Source organism: Nematolebias whitei, chromosome 18 (assembly GCF_014905685.2).
Source record: "Nematolebias whitei isolate Nwh7 chromosome 18, NemWhi1, whole genome shotgun sequence".
Classification (NCBI taxonomy): Eukaryota; Metazoa; Chordata; class Actinopteri; order Cyprinodontiformes; family Rivulidae; genus Nematolebias; species Nematolebias whitei.
This window is the reverse complement of record NC_056515.1, coordinates 27,284,476-27,299,949: the sequence shown is the minus strand read 5'-3', so window position 1 is coordinate 27,299,949 and position 15,474 is coordinate 27,284,476. Positions and strand designations below refer to the sequence as shown.

The 15,474-nt window shown below is 38.3% G+C and overlaps 1 protein-coding gene across 1 annotated transcript in view; it reads left to right on the top strand.

Annotated features, from left to right (window-relative positions):
- The first annotated feature begins 724 nt into the window (after nt 1-724).
- Nucleotides 725-15,474, top strand: part of LOC119424615 (nipped-B-like protein B) — a 31,470-nt gene continuing 16,720 nt past the window's right edge. Inside the window, exons 1-12 of the mRNA XM_037692103.1 lie at nt 725-826; nt 2,079-2,227; nt 2,752-2,917; nt 3,109-3,209; nt 6,359-6,455; nt 6,533-6,681; nt 9,734-9,864; nt 9,952-10,039; nt 10,152-10,670; nt 10,763-13,126; nt 13,633-13,752; nt 13,914-14,078. Coding sequence (XP_037548031.1) covers nt 2,164-2,227; nt 2,752-2,917; nt 3,109-3,209; nt 6,359-6,455; nt 6,533-6,681; nt 9,734-9,864; nt 9,952-10,039; nt 10,152-10,670; nt 10,763-13,126; nt 13,633-13,752; nt 13,914-14,078 — 3,964 coding nt within the window. The 5' untranslated portion in view covers nt 725-826; nt 2,079-2,163. The remainder of the gene's footprint in view (nt 827-2,078; nt 2,228-2,751; nt 2,918-3,108; nt 3,210-6,358; nt 6,456-6,532; nt 6,682-9,733; nt 9,865-9,951; nt 10,040-10,151; nt 10,671-10,762; nt 13,127-13,632; nt 13,753-13,913; nt 14,079-15,474) is intronic.

Genomic DNA, 15,474 nt, shown 5'->3' with positions numbered 1-15,474 from the left:
AAAGTCATGAAAACAAGTAAAAAAATTCAGTTTAAAACTACAAACATGTGTCTTTTAAATTAAAAAATATACGCATAATTTGTGACCAGATGCCAATGGAAACAGCTGAAGTGGCCAAATATAGGTGAGCAAATGTATCATGGGAACAAGAAGTCAGCCAAAGCTAAACTTTCCAAACTAAAACTGTGCGAATGAATGTCTTTCTTTACAACGCTCACTGCCGTGCTTGATCCTAGTTGTCTCGCACGTTCTTTCTTTTTTCCTACGGTGTTTTGCCGCAGATTCATGTCCATATCTCCACCTAAAACGCCTTGTCTAAATTCTACACCTGTATGATTCCGCCATATTTGTTTACCCAAGGCCAGACATCACGTGATTCGGCAGAGGGCTTTGTTTACGTTAAATGCGTACCCACAATTCAGAATTGCATATCGCTGGAAAACCACTAAAACTCGTTCAAACTGCACTATTTGATGTGGCGTTTTTATTTCATTAGTTTGCAACGAGTATCTTTAACTGACCTCACCACTGAAGGAGAATAGAGATGGTCTCTGGCTTTTTTTTTTTTTTTTTAAACAAACTAAGGTGGTGATGGTGTCCCTTAATGTGTGATGAAATCGGTAAATAATGTCAGAGAGGTTGGTCTTCGTTTTCCCAGCAGGTAAGAAGGCGACGCCAGTCTCGGTGACTGACGGAGGAGCTGTTCGAGCGGCAGGACGGAGAGGGAGCTAGAGACTCCTCTGGCTCTCCAGCTGCCATCCTACTCCTGCTGCTCCTCCTCCTCCTCCTTCACCAGAACCACTTCTATTTCTCATCACATCCAGAGGTAAATAAGCTTCATTCAACAGTAAGACGCTATTTTTCAAGCGTACCGCTCACCCTCCCGTGTGTTTCCGCGTCGTCGGGACGCGGCGGTCACCAGTTAACGGAGCTGATCGAGGGGGTGATTCTGAGATTTGTGGTGATGGGGGTGCTTCGCTTTTGTACCCCTGCCTCCTCGTCGGCGTCGGGTCGGGGTTACGCTTCCTTTAGGCAAGTCCGTGGTTCACTTTGTGAGCTAGGGATGCGTTTGTGAGGGCCGTGGGAAGCGTGAGAGGAAAGCCGTAACCCGTTTCCGACCTATAAGATAGCAAGAGCGAAGAATAGCTAGAAAGCCGCGGCTAACTGGCTTTGATGCACGCTCGCGCACAAATAAAGCTACCCCTAGCCAGCTAGCATACATTAGCTACATCTCCAGTAGTCGCTAGCAGCACCGGCCAGCATCGAGCTGATTCTGCTCACTTCTCTGCACGTCGCCACGCTCTTACTTCTCGTAAAATGCGTGTAAAACTGAAAAGAAATGTAACAACAGAGCTATAACAGAGTCGCGGTTCTTGTCGAGGTGAGCTAAATGACGCTATAGGTACGGACAGTTCTGGGACTCTTAACTGACACGACAACAAAAGAAGAAAATGAGGCATAAACTAGCTAGCAAACTAGGCGCTTAAAACCCTGTTTGTTGACGTTGTTTGTTGGGTTTCAGCTGCTGAAATGAAAGTTAAAACTCGGGACAAGCAAACGTTTGAGGTAGCGCTGTATACGCAAACAGAACTGTCTTAACTTTTTTTCTCCTCCTGGTCATTAATTATGCCTAGTTAGTCACCATCCGTATTGTTTTCAACTCGAGACACGCAACATTTATTTGGACAACAATCCCAGTTGTTTGTTCATTGTTATGCATTTAAACAAGTGGATTATAACCCCAGGACGAATTGAATTTTATGGGGAAAATTATACTCTGGAGGCGTGTATTTTATAGACGAATAGTTCGTCTAAGGTGCTTATTTTCACAGAAATCATTTATCAATAACTGACAAAAGATGTTTAGACTTGCTAAAAATGTCTGATACAGTTATTATGACACTAATACTGATACACTGTAATAATGTCCACCCAGGAGCTGGCGCAGTTGTGAATCCTCATTTCTAAGCGAGTTATGAATGCATAATATTTAGCCATCTTAAAAAGATTTTGCATTCTTTTGGCTTCTGACCCTTTTTGATGTTGAACATTCATTTGCCACCTCTCTGTCTTTGCAGCACATTGGAGATGTGACGATTAGAGAGAGACTGGTGACATTTAGCTGCCTGTGCATTGACACGACCTCTTGACCTCATCTTCAGCATGAATGGTGATATGCCTCATGTTCCCATCACTACTCTTGCTGGAATTGCTAGCCTAACCGACTGTAAGTGCAACATCATTCCTTCGAAACTGTTCACGCAGCCTAAACACCTAACATTTAGCCCAAGATATGGCAAGACTGAGGTTCTCTTAAATGGCAAGTAGGCTAAAACTGACAGACATGCATTTGTTAAAGTAGCAGCGTTATGCTGTTGAAAACAGGTAGCGATATGCCAAGTGAACCAGGGTCAGAGGTGACAACAAACAACAAAATTATTAGATTGATAAAATGATAGCATGTTTGTTTCATTAATATAAGGTTACATTTGCCACATGTTTAGAGCTGGTCTACATGTACACTTTGATGAAAATGTTGTAAACATTCTAAATAAAATGATTTAAAAACATAAATTCACATTAAAATAGTTCATACAGCCGCTAATATTTAGTACACAAGATGTACCTTGTTAAAACAACTTATTTATGCAACATCTTCACAAAAGGAACTAATTACTTGTATACAGAAAAGTTGTCTTAATTCATAAAAATAAACTGTTTTATTTGATTTCTCTTTCAACTTTTTTTTAGTACTAAACCAGCTGCCTTTGCCTTCTCCTCTTCCGGCCACCACTGCTAAGAGTCTGCTCTACAATGGAAGGATCTCAGATGAGGTCAGCAGCCTGTTGGTGTGTCGAGACGAGAATCTGGTGACTCAGTTGGCACATAGCCTTAACCAGGTCTCCACTGAACACATGTAAGCAAGACTCATTGTTTGCGCTCATATGCAATATCAGTGTAATGATATTTGTAAAGTGTAACTGTTTTTTTTTTTTTACGGCAAGAAGTAATTTTTGCCACATTTCAGCGACTGCATTACCAAATATTGGCTCATGCTGTGATATACCAATCAGACTAACAGAGGACAGTTTTGTTTGTTTTTTTCAGAGAGCTAAAGGACAACCTGGGAAATGATGAACCTGAGGGTGATATGCCAGTACTCCTTCAAACGCTACTGTCCATGAACCCCAGAATCTTCAGGGACAAAAGTATGCTAACCCACTATGAGGTTTTGGGTGGTAAGGAGGGGGACTCGGAAGATACTGCTTGTTTACTGGAGATGTATATTTTCCTCAACTGTTTTATGGAGCGATGCAAAATGAACATACATTTGTTGTCTGTCTAGCTAAGAAACTAGAAAGAAGCTCCACTCATAGGATTTTTAAAATAAACTATAAACACGGTCTAACAAGGTTAAATCAGGTCCTCTGGACAAATTCTTCTTTATTAAAACGTTTCATTTTTTTATCCAAAATACTTTTTCAGTCTAAGGCACTGCAACAAACTCAGTCTTATAAATAGCACCTTCTCACAGTGGACCAACCAGTTTGCTGCTGAAAGCCAGAACTAGCTAGTCACGTGTAAAAGGAGGACCATCAGCCTAACAGTTGATCGTTAGAGAGCCCTAACAATTGGTCGTTAGAGAGCTCTAACAATTGGTCGTTAGAGAGCTCTAACAATTGGTCGTTAGTGCCCTGATGGCCACTTATTATTCACAGGTGTTATTTATAAGACTGAGTTTGTTGAAGCGCCTTATGTAGACTGAACAAGTCTTTTGGATAAAAAACAAAACGTTACAACAAAGAATTAGTCCAGAGGACCTGATTTAACCTTTTTAGATTTTTCTACCTGGATTATTGAGCATGTATCAGGACATATAAACACCGTCCTCTTGAGTATTTCAAATGACTAAACTACCACTAATCATTTTGATCAGTTATTCAGAAGTAGTTAGGTTTAGTAGAAGTTTTACAAGTTTGTGCATAATTATATCTCCAAACAAAACTAAATCTGTTGGTGCTGCAAGATTGTGCAGCCTGCTAGCAAAAAAATGCAATCTTCAAATAAATTAGGTTTTTTTTTTCCTGTAAAGTATTGTAAGTGGCTTGGCATGCAAACTATAACCCCGCCCCTTAGTTTTTTGCTTCACAAAAATGGTTCACTTATTAAAATGTATTTTACCATGGCAACTTGTGCACAAGATCTAACCTACTTGAAGGCAGGTCATGTTAAAAATAAGGAAACGCTATTAATGGCCAATCAGTTCAAAATCAAAATGTGAGAAAATTTTGCTGTTTAAAGATTTTGAGGGTCTTCTATTCATCAACTCTTAAGAGAGAAAACCAAAATATTTTGACTTGCAATGATGAAGACTTACACCAGCAACTGAGGGAAATTGTTATCTAAAGCAGGAACTGATTTATCTGAAGTTTGTTCTTATTAAAACTATTTATAATAAACTATTGAACAATGAAATATTCTCTTGCCATACTCTGTCCAACCTTGATGAAGAAAATGAACTGTGACCATTTGGGTTTTAACCCATTGACTACATTGAATTCTTTGTAAGATACAAGTTTGTTCCTGACAATCACAGTTTCATGTGTAATATTAAGACTAAATGTGCTTTTTGTCTCTAGAACACTCCATGAACTCAATACATTATATTCCTAATTGCACAAAAGTAGCATTTCCCTAAAGAAGTGCACGTGGTTTGCTGCCTTTAATGCCAAAGTTTTAAACAAAGATGCCATGATCTGTTAGTGCTTGGATTATGTGTTGGGGATGACTCAACTGCTACCACACAAAATTTTATCTCAATGACTCTACAAATGACAGACTTACAGCTATGTTCGTGTTTGCACATGTTGATTAGCTGTTGCGACTATCTTGAATAGGCTCGACTCCAAAAGTTAATCACTTATTGATGTTCATTCCATGATTACTGTTTGAGAGTTTTATTGAAATACATTCAGTGGCCCTTAAGATATTTTTGCAAATAGACATATTAATAAATACACACATTCACACTTTCTGGCAGTGGGTGATAAATATAGCCAGATTTACATTTACAGTATTTGGTTAATGAGACAGTAATAGTGTTTAGCCAATGTTGCCAGGATGTTAATGTTTTTATTTCGGCTGCTCCCTTCTGCAGAAGTTGCCACAGCAAGCAAACTTGCACAAACGTTTTGACAATTATTTTATCCCCGATGCCCTTCCTGACAACCTGTGCTCCAACCTGCAGCCTGCAGACTACAGCACTTATAAGCTACTCCCAGTGTTGCCGTGATATGGAGACAGAAAACTTGCACTGATGTATTAAGAGTTGAAAACTGTCCCAATGCTGTCAATCTTGATTGTTAGAGGAAATGTGGGAAAAGATGCGTACACTGACATAATATTGGACTATTTAGTTTAGGTTGGCATAGTCGAAACCTGCTTGAACACAACACTTTAGATCCACATATTTACAGGTAAAATATTCTTTGTGGTAATAATAGTTGAATGGTATTTATTGAAATCAATGTTGTTTTTAAGATTTTAAGTCAGTGCTACAGAGTATTAATTACTTTAAAGCTTTCAGGACTTCAATCTGCTTGTGTAATGTTCTGGATCAAATAATCATACTTTATTTATATTGATATCCGCTGAATATTGATTGATCTGAAGATGCACAGCACCATATTGTTGTTTTTGCTAAGACCCTTGCTGTCAAACTTCTGTTTGCGTGATATCTCTGTAACAAACATTGTACAGGAATTGTTATATGTCGCTATAAAAGAAACAACCTGAATGCAAGACTAATTTCCATAAACGAGTTACATTTGTCCTTTAACATAAGTCCAGCGACACATTGCAGTTCAATTATCCATTACAGTAGCTTGAAATCACAGTAATTATAATGGTACAATAAACAAGCTGTAAAGTGCAATTATTTGTAGTTTTCATTATCATTATTTATGCAAAAAGGCAAAAGAGATCAAAAGCTTTAAACACATATTGTAGAACCCCCATTCACAAGTTAAAAAAATTAAACCACATTGTTTGGGGTTGTGAACACACACTCCGTCCAAAATGGAGGATCTTTTATTACAATCACACCAGCCTTATGAAGCCTTGTGTAAATCATTATTTAACTCACTGTAGCAGTTGGACCTTATTTAAAAGACTATTAAGTTGGCTTTGATGGATTTTTTTATTATAAGTTTTGAATATTTAACATTGACTCTAGTCTTTGTAGTTTTGTTCAGTAAAGCTAATTAACAAATTAAATATGTTTTTTTTTGTTGGGGAATTTAATATCTTTCGTTTATATAAGCTTATAATATATTTTATAAAATATGTTGTCTTTTAGGACAGCAGCCACTGATACAACAGTATAAGGTTTCTCAGAATCATGGCAGTCCAGCATCAAACTATCAGCAAACCTCTGTCTCTCAAAGCCCCTCTGGGTAAGTCTATGACACGTTATTGTCAGATTATGAAAATGTAGAATTACCTGTACTTATCACTTCTTCCTCTTCCGCAGATGCTTTACATCCCCACAGTGTGGGACAGCTACCCAGTTTGTACCTCAGCAGAACAGTCCAATACCAAGTCCTTATACCCCTCAGAGCCCAGTAGACTACATCCAGTACAATCCACCCAGTTACTCTCATCATCAGCAAGCCCAGCAGGGTGAGCATAAAGTTTAGTCAAAAGAAAAAAAGTGTAATTTATCCCATTTTGATTAAAAAAAAAAAGTCATTGCTTTTTTATGTTTCTGATAAAGTCCTGTGAATATAAACAAGTGAAGAAGCCACAAATAAATTCAGGAATTTCACTTATACATGAACTTGCAATGTACCACCTTCCTAAAGAGTGATGCTGAAGCACTTTAGATCAGAGCTGCTGTGAAATAGTTAAAAGAAAAACATATATACATCTATAGTTTCTCAGAGTTGCTGCTTTGTTTCTGTTATCTCTAACTTATTTCTTCTTTTGTTTTCTGAACTCCTTGACTACTGTAGTTTGAGTTGAAAATATTAATTATCAGTCAGTCTCAGGAATGACTGATTTTCAGTTAACAAAATACATCTAAGATGAACTGTGAGGTGTATAAGACAGCAGTAATTTCATTAAGTAATTGACCAACCAGAACTTTTAAGTGCTAGAAGTCACTCTGAAAGTATAAGAAATTCTCAAAATTATTTTGCCTCATGATGCAAAAACTGTATTTGCCGACATATAAGTTGCACCTTTTGGCATAAATTTGCAAGTCCTGCAACTTATACACCAAAGCAACCAATATATGTTTGTCCCCATATTATAACCCAATTTTTGGCTGAGATCTGATGATTTCATTCATTCTGACATGGAAAATATTAAACATTACCATTTTCAGCCACTAGAGGACCCTCAACTACAAACCGGATTCCAAAAAAGTTGGGACGCTAAACAAATTGTGAATAAAAACTGAATGCAATGATGTGGAGGTGCCAACATCTAATATTTTATTCAGAATAGAACACAAATCACAGATCAAAAGTTTAAACTGAGAGAATGTATCATTTAAAGAGGAAAATCTGTTGTTTCCAACTTTCATGGCATCAACAAATCCCAAAAAAGTTGGGACAAGTCCATTTTTACCACTGTGTGGCATCCCCCCTTCTTCTTACAACACTCAACAGACGTCTGGGGACAGAGGAGACCAGTTTCTCAAGTTTAGAAATAGGAATGCTCTCACATTCATGTCTAATACAGGCCTCTAACTGTTCAATTGTCTTGGGCCTTCTTTGTCGCACCTTCCTCTTTATGATGCGCCAAATGTTCTCTATAGGTGAAAGATCTGGACTGCAGGCTGGACATTTCAGTACCTGGATCCTTCTCCTACGTAGCCATGATTTTGTGATTGCTGCAGTGGTCTGGCATTATCGTGTTGAAAAATGCAGGGTCTTCCCTGAAAGAGAGGACGTCTAGATAGGAGCATATGTTGTTCTAGAACCTGAACATAGTTCTCTGCATTAATGGTGCCTTTCCAGACATGCAAGCTGCCCATGCCACAAGCGCTCATGCAACCCCATACCATCAGTGATGCAGGCTTCTGAACGGAGCGTTGATAACAACTTGGGCTATCCTTGTCCTCTCTGGTACGGATGACATGGCGTCCCAGTGTTCCATAAAGAACTTCAAATCGTGACTCATCTGACCACAGAACAGTCTTCCATTTTGCCACACTCCATTTTAAATGACCCCTGGCCCAGTGCAAACGTCTGAGCTTGTGGAGCTTGCTTAGAAATGGCTTCCTCTTTGCACTGTAGAGTTTCAGCTGGCAACGGCGGATGGCACGGTGGATTGTGTTCACTGACAATGCTTTCTGGAAGTATTCCTGAGCCCATTCTGTTATTTTCTTGACAGTGGCATTCCTGTTTGAGGTGCAGTGACGTTTAAGGGCCCGGAGATCACGAGTATCCAGTAGAGTTTTACAGCCTTGACCCTTACGCACAGCGATTGTTCCAGATTCTCTGAATCTTTTGATGACGTTATGCACGGTTGATGATGATAACTTAAAAGTCTTTGCTATTTTACGCTGGGTAACACCATTCTGGTATTGCTGCACTATCTTTCTGCGCAACAATGGTGGAATTGGTGATCCTCTTACCATCTTGGCTTCTGAGAGACACTGACACTCTGAGAAGCTCTTTTTATACCCAATCATGTTGTCAATTGACCTAATTAGTGTTAATTGATCTTCCAGCTGTTCGTTATATGCTCTATTTCCTTTTACCAGCCACTTATTGCTACTTGTCCCAACTTTTTTGCGATTTGTTGACACTGTGAAATTTATAATCAACATATTTTTCCTTTAAAATGTTACATTTACTCAGATTAAACTTTTGATCTGTCATCTATGTTATATCACGAATAAAATATTGACATTTGCCATCTCCACATCATTGCATTCAGTTTTTATTCACAATTTGTTTAGTGTCACAACTTTTTTGGAATCCAGTTTGTTATATGGCAAGCCAAGTGTCTCATTAATAGATAAAAGTGGCTATTAATGAGACACTTGGCTTGCCATACAAAGCCACTTTTGTCTCGCTCCGGAACTCCTGGAACTAACATCAAATCAGCTGCATTTCGCTGCACCGACCAGGCGAAATGCAGCTGATGTGACCATTGAAGTGCATTTATTAAGGAAAAGTTAAACTGACACACATCTTTGCTATAATATCGAGCAAACAAATTTTTTTAAGTGTTAACTTGTTAAATTGTTGTTAAAGTCCTCCCGTGCATGCTCCCGCCATTTGGCAGCCAATCAATTTTTGGCACAACACTGTCCCACGTTTCCCAGTGGTCAGTGGTGATGCATAATAGATACGACTTATACAGCGAAGCGACTTATTTATGTTTTTTATTCCACTTTATTACATATTTTTGGACTGATGTGACTTATACACAGCAGTGCGACGTGTACATCGGAATGTACAGTAGTTTAAATAGCACAGCTTCTGACGTACATGCCTACTTTCTGTGTGTTTAGTTTGATAATATTGTAAAAATATTTATATAATTTACAGTCCTTAAAACCAACATTCTGTTCTCCACAAGCTATGCTCCAAAGGCTTAAAAAAGTTTTTGAGCTTGTGTTATTGTACTGTGGCAGGGTAAAACTATAGCTTTTCAGTTGGAAGAAAATGTACTTATGACAAATCAATAAATAATTTACTTTTGTTCTCTGTTTTAGTTGCTAGTAGTGTGAGAAATATTCACAACAACGAAGCCTCTGAACAGCTTTCAAGTAATTCATCTAACCATAATACAAGACTTGGCTCAGACGAAGAGTATGTGAACGTCGCTCATAGACTGGAAGATGAGGTAATGCAGATAATCTAATTATTCTAAACTTGTCTTTAGCAGACACTTACTGTTAAAAATGATAATAAACGTCTTGTTTTCCAGCAGGAAAATGAGTCTTCAATGAAGGTTGCTGTATTTCCCGTTAAATCTCATATTGCGTGTTCCCCTGCTGGGAGTGAAGAGGCAGCAAAAAGTATGTAGCCTTTACCTATATATATATATATATATGTGTGTGTGTGTGTGTGTGTGTGTGTGTGTTATTCATTCAGTGGAATTAAAATAACACAACATTTCTGTTTCTGCAGGGTCCAGGCCTCCCCTCATCATGCAGTCACCTCCAATTGACGTGCCACAAGGTGCATCACCTGACCTTCTCCTCACAACACCTGATCGCAGAAAAAAACATAGAGACAAGAGTAAAGTGGAAAATGAGCATGTGGACAAAAATGTCTTCTATGATATAGTTAGTTCTCCATCTAAGGACTCTGCCAAGCTGACTTTAAAACTTTCCAGAGTGAAGATGCCAGACCTGAATCAAGCTGAAGAACTGTCCCCGAGATTAAATTTGGACTCAGACCACAAAACGGTTATATTGAACAATAATAATCAGTTGTTCAGTACCCCTCAAGACTTTCCGCACAAATTAGAAGCAGAGGAGGAGGAGAAAAACTGTCAACAGGTTGCTGTGCAGCCAAATACCAAGGAAACGGGAATCATCAGTGTGTTTGATGACTCTGAGATTGAAGCACTTGCAGAAATTGACAGAATAGAACCTGAATCAGCCAGTGAGCGAGAACGATGCTCTAAAGAGGTCCAGGACAAAGGTAAAATTGTATTTGTCTGTCTTTTTCTCATTTATTTTATGCCCCTAAGTTGCTTGAGGAAGTTCTAAGTTGGAGTGTATTTTTTGTTGCAGATAAGCCACTTAAAAAACGTAAACAAGATACATATCCTCAGGAATATGAAGCTGAGACAAGTGAGGGACCTACTGTACAAGCGGCCAACAGCATCAGCAAGCTGACACCCAAAAAATCAAGTACTGCAAGTAACGGCGCCATTCGGCCTGCCTTGATGGTCAGTATTGATCTGCAGCACGCTGGCAGAAAAGTAGGACAGCCTGTAGTGATCTTGGAACCACAGCCATTGTGTGAAGATCACATACATCGCATCAAGACAAATGCTGATGAAAAGGTCAATAATGTTGCTGAGAACAGACCTGGGATCATCAGACAGCTTCCTGACACCTCCCATATACCTGGCACAGATGAGCATAAAGACACCCATAAGCAAAAGCAGGAAAGCCGACGTGAATTAAGACACAAACACAACTCCAAAACTGACAACGACAAGGGGCACTCAGATGACACACAGCCGGACATGACATGGCAGAAACATGACAGGCTTTCAGATTCACATCACAAAGAGGAAAAGAACATCAGTCACCAATCCCACGGCAGCAGACCTGAAACGCCAAAATCCACAGGCATGGTGGATTGTAACTCTAGACATGAAGACAACAAAGACGGGGGTATAGAAAAAGATGTGGACAGAGAGACGCAGAGGAACAGAGACAAAGACAAACTCAGAGATGGAAGCAAAGCTAGAGATAAGGTCAAACCTAGAGAAAGAGACAAGGACAGAGATAAAGACAAATGTAAAGACACAAACATAGATGAAGATAAAGAGATAAACATAGATAAAGACAAAGACAGGAATAAATTAAAAAACAGAAATGTGGAAAGAGAAAAAATCAAAGACAGGACTAAAGGGAAAAGAAAAGACCTGGACACAAAAAAAGACAAAGATGGGAATGGTGGCAAAGAAAAGGGCATAGACAGAGAAAAAGACAGGAATGGAGACAAAGACAGGGATGAAGATAAAAAAATGAACAAAAATAAAGACCAAAATATAGTCAGAAACACTGACATGGACACAGTAAAAGACGAGGACAGGAGTAGAGACAAAGAAAAAGACAGAGACAGAGAAAAAAACAAGGATAGGAATAAAGGCAAAGAAAAAGATAAAATTATGGACAGAGAAATAGACAAAGACAGGAATGGAGACACAGACAAAGATGAAGTTAAAGAAAAGAACAGACATAAAGACAAAGACAGGAATAAAGTCAAAAACAGAGTCTTGGACAGAGAAAAAGAAAAGGACAGGATTAAAGACAAAGAAAAAAACTTTGACAGAGAAAAAGACAATGGTAGGAATAGAGGCAAAGATAAAGATACGGACAGAGAAATTGACAAGGACAGGAATGAAGACAGAGAAGACGATAAACAGATGCACAAAGACAGGACTAAGGTAAAAAACAGAAACATGGACAGAGAAAAAGGCAAGGACAGGAGTAAAGGCAAAGAAAAATATGTGAACAGAGAAAAAGACAAGGACAAAACTAAAGACAAAGAAAAAGACGTTGACAGAGAAAAAGACAAGGACAAGATTAAAGACAAAGAAAAAGACTTTGACAGAGAAAAAGGCAATGGTAGGAAAAGAGTCAAAGATAAAGATATGGACAGAGAAATAGACGAGGACATGAATGAAGACAAAGACAGAGATGAAGATAAAGAGATGCACAGATATAAAGACAAAGACAGACATAGAGTCAAAAACAGAAACACGGACAGAGAAAAAGTCAAGGACAGGAGTAGTGGCAAAGAAAAAGATACACACGTGGATAAAGAAAAAAACAGAGAAAAGGATGCAGACAGAGACAAAGACGGCGACAGGAACAGGAAGCACAGGACATTATCAAAAGAAGTGTGCAGCAAAACCTCACATGATCAGAACACTAAACCTGAAAGCCCAAAAATGAAGCAAGATGGAAGCAGAAAATCAGCTGATCTGGATGGTGGACAGAAGACAGGCAGCTCCAAGCTTCACAATCCCACAAATAAGGACCATAATACAAGCTGGGATGGCTGGGACGTTAGCTGCCTACCTGGAAACAAACAACCAGCCTCTGAGACAAAGTCCAGCGAGTTCCCTTCATACCTGCTGGGTGGCAATACAGGAAGCCTTAAAAACTTTGTGATTCCTAAACTAAATAGAGATGGAGCAGATAAGGACCCCAAAGGCACACTGGTCTGTGGATGGACCGAACCACGTGTGAGGTTGGAGAGGGTGTCGCTCAAAGAGACATTAAACAAAAGATCTAAACCAGTTGTTGTGCTTAAGAGACTCAGCATCGAGAGCGTAAAAAGGATAATTAAGGAAACCAAGAATGCACACAGGTCCCGATCCAAACACTGGTCCTCGTTTGAAAATTCAACCAGAGGTATGATCTAGGGCTGCATGATATTAGAAAACTTGAGATGTGGGATATTAATGTTTAATATAGCGATGACGACAACTGCATTCTCTAGTCTGGGATACTTTTAGTTAATCTATAAATAGGATCTAAAAATCGAAAGTATTTGTTTTATTGACTCTTTTTCTTTGCTGATAAATTGTTCTCTTAGTGTTTGATTTGAGATTCAACACTCAAAAGAACGTGTGTGAACAGTTATGTGGTTTTAAAAATATTCAGTTTATTTATATAATGCCAAATCACAGCAGAAGTTGTCTCAGGGCACTGAACAAAAACATTCATATACATTTAAAAAGCCTTTTAGTAAAACTCATCTATAATATGTCTTTAAACTTCAATAGACCTTTGTAAGGACACTTCTTAAGAGTAAATTAAAGTGAAAACATTTGGGTGAATAAGACCATTTGTTACTTAACATTTACACTGTAAAGAATAATTTTGGTTTAAAATTCACTTTTGCCTTTTGCTTACAGGGATGTTTTGTGAGAGAGCAAATAAGCGACGGCACAGCATGATCACTCAGAGGTCTAAATATGCTGAGGCAGACTCGGATGATGAGAAAGATAGTAGTGAGGATGATTCTGACAACCAGTGTGAGTATTATTTAAACCCCTTTAAATAAAAATCATGTGCACATCACGTTGCTGAAAAAGTCTGCAATGCCGTATCCACAGGCAACAGTAACTGTGCAATAGTGTTTAACAAAAAACAGCTTCCACGTATTTTGAGTTTATTATATTTTATATTGTTCTAGCTGCAAGAAAAAGAAAAAAGAGCAACCATGACAGGACATGGAAGTTTGAAGAGAAAAGGGGTTCGAAGGACCACCGGCGTGGTGGAGGCTTTTCTAACTCACGCAATCGGGATTGGAACTCAGATGATTCAGATGAAAACTCTCCACCACTGAGGCTGAATGATGGTGAGAATTTTCTGGGTTTATAGTTTTGTTATATCTACAGTGTTTCCCCTATCGTTATACAATGAGGGCGCCCCAGATGGATGGAATGCCTGCCTAATCTTTAAAAATTATGCTTTTATGTAGGGGTGCACCGATTGCACCGATCACTGATTTCTAAAAAGCCTGACCTGCTGATTCCGATTTTGTTTTATAAGTGACACTGTCAGATGTTATACAGTCACAATGCACCTTCAATTTTCCAGTAATATTTTATTGAAAAACATACCCTTGAACAAAATCTTAGAAACAATACAAACTTGTTTTAACTGGCCATGAGGTAGTGCTCTGAAATATAAATGAAGTTCAGACAGTTGTTGTTAAAACAAAAAAATCAGTAAAATCGGTTTCTCGTGCAAATATTGGCTGATTTCCCAAAATTAAGGAAATCAGGGCCAATAAATCAGTGCACCCCTACTTTTATGTCTACTTAGTCATAGGATTGATTTGTATCTTTTTTACCACACATTTTCACAAAACTTTTATCTTTAAACTTTTTGAAAAACACAAGCTGTTCTTTATGTTTTGGTCTCTTAAAGAAAAAAAAAAGGCCTTTTTATACTTTTTGGACATGCATGCTTTTAGTCACATTTAACAATCTACTTTCTCATTTTATGGCAGCTGATTGTCATTATTACGTTTGAATGAACACCTGGTGCTTTTGATAAATAATTTGCAATTGCAGCTTTACTAAGTTGGGCTATAGTACACTCGACAAGTCCTAAATGCTGTTCTCGTATTATCTGATAGACATGCACAGTTGCAGCTTAAACATAAAATCTGTTTTCATAAGAATTTGACAGATCGTATTAATGAAACACACATATCAGGTGAATTTTCCTCCCTCTTTATTATATTAATAATATTTACCTCAAACCCTAAGCTTTTCTTTTACAGCACTTAAATGGGATGAGTAAAAAACAGAAGACAAAAAACTTGAATATTTGCTGTCATCTCCAAAGTTGGTATGTTTTACCACAATTATTTGTGAGCTTGAAATGCTTAAATTGATTTGCAATTTACTGTGTCAATATGACATGTATGAACATGTGGATTCATTCTAGACTGGTGATATTCCACACGATGTTTACAATACACAAACGGCAAACAGGACTTACTCCCTCCGTCACTGCCATAACAGAGAGAAACAGTGATGTCAATTTGACAAACTGAATATGTTTGCTTTAACTCATTATTGAATCGATTATGGTTGCATCTCACTGGGTTGTGACTGTTAGGAGACTAGTTGGTAACTCAAAATTGGCAGAAACTTGATTTTTTTTTGTTCTCACTACTATCTGAGTGTTTGCAACCAAAGGACCAGTGAGCTGTGTAGCTGCAGTTTGAGCCACCAGTTTCT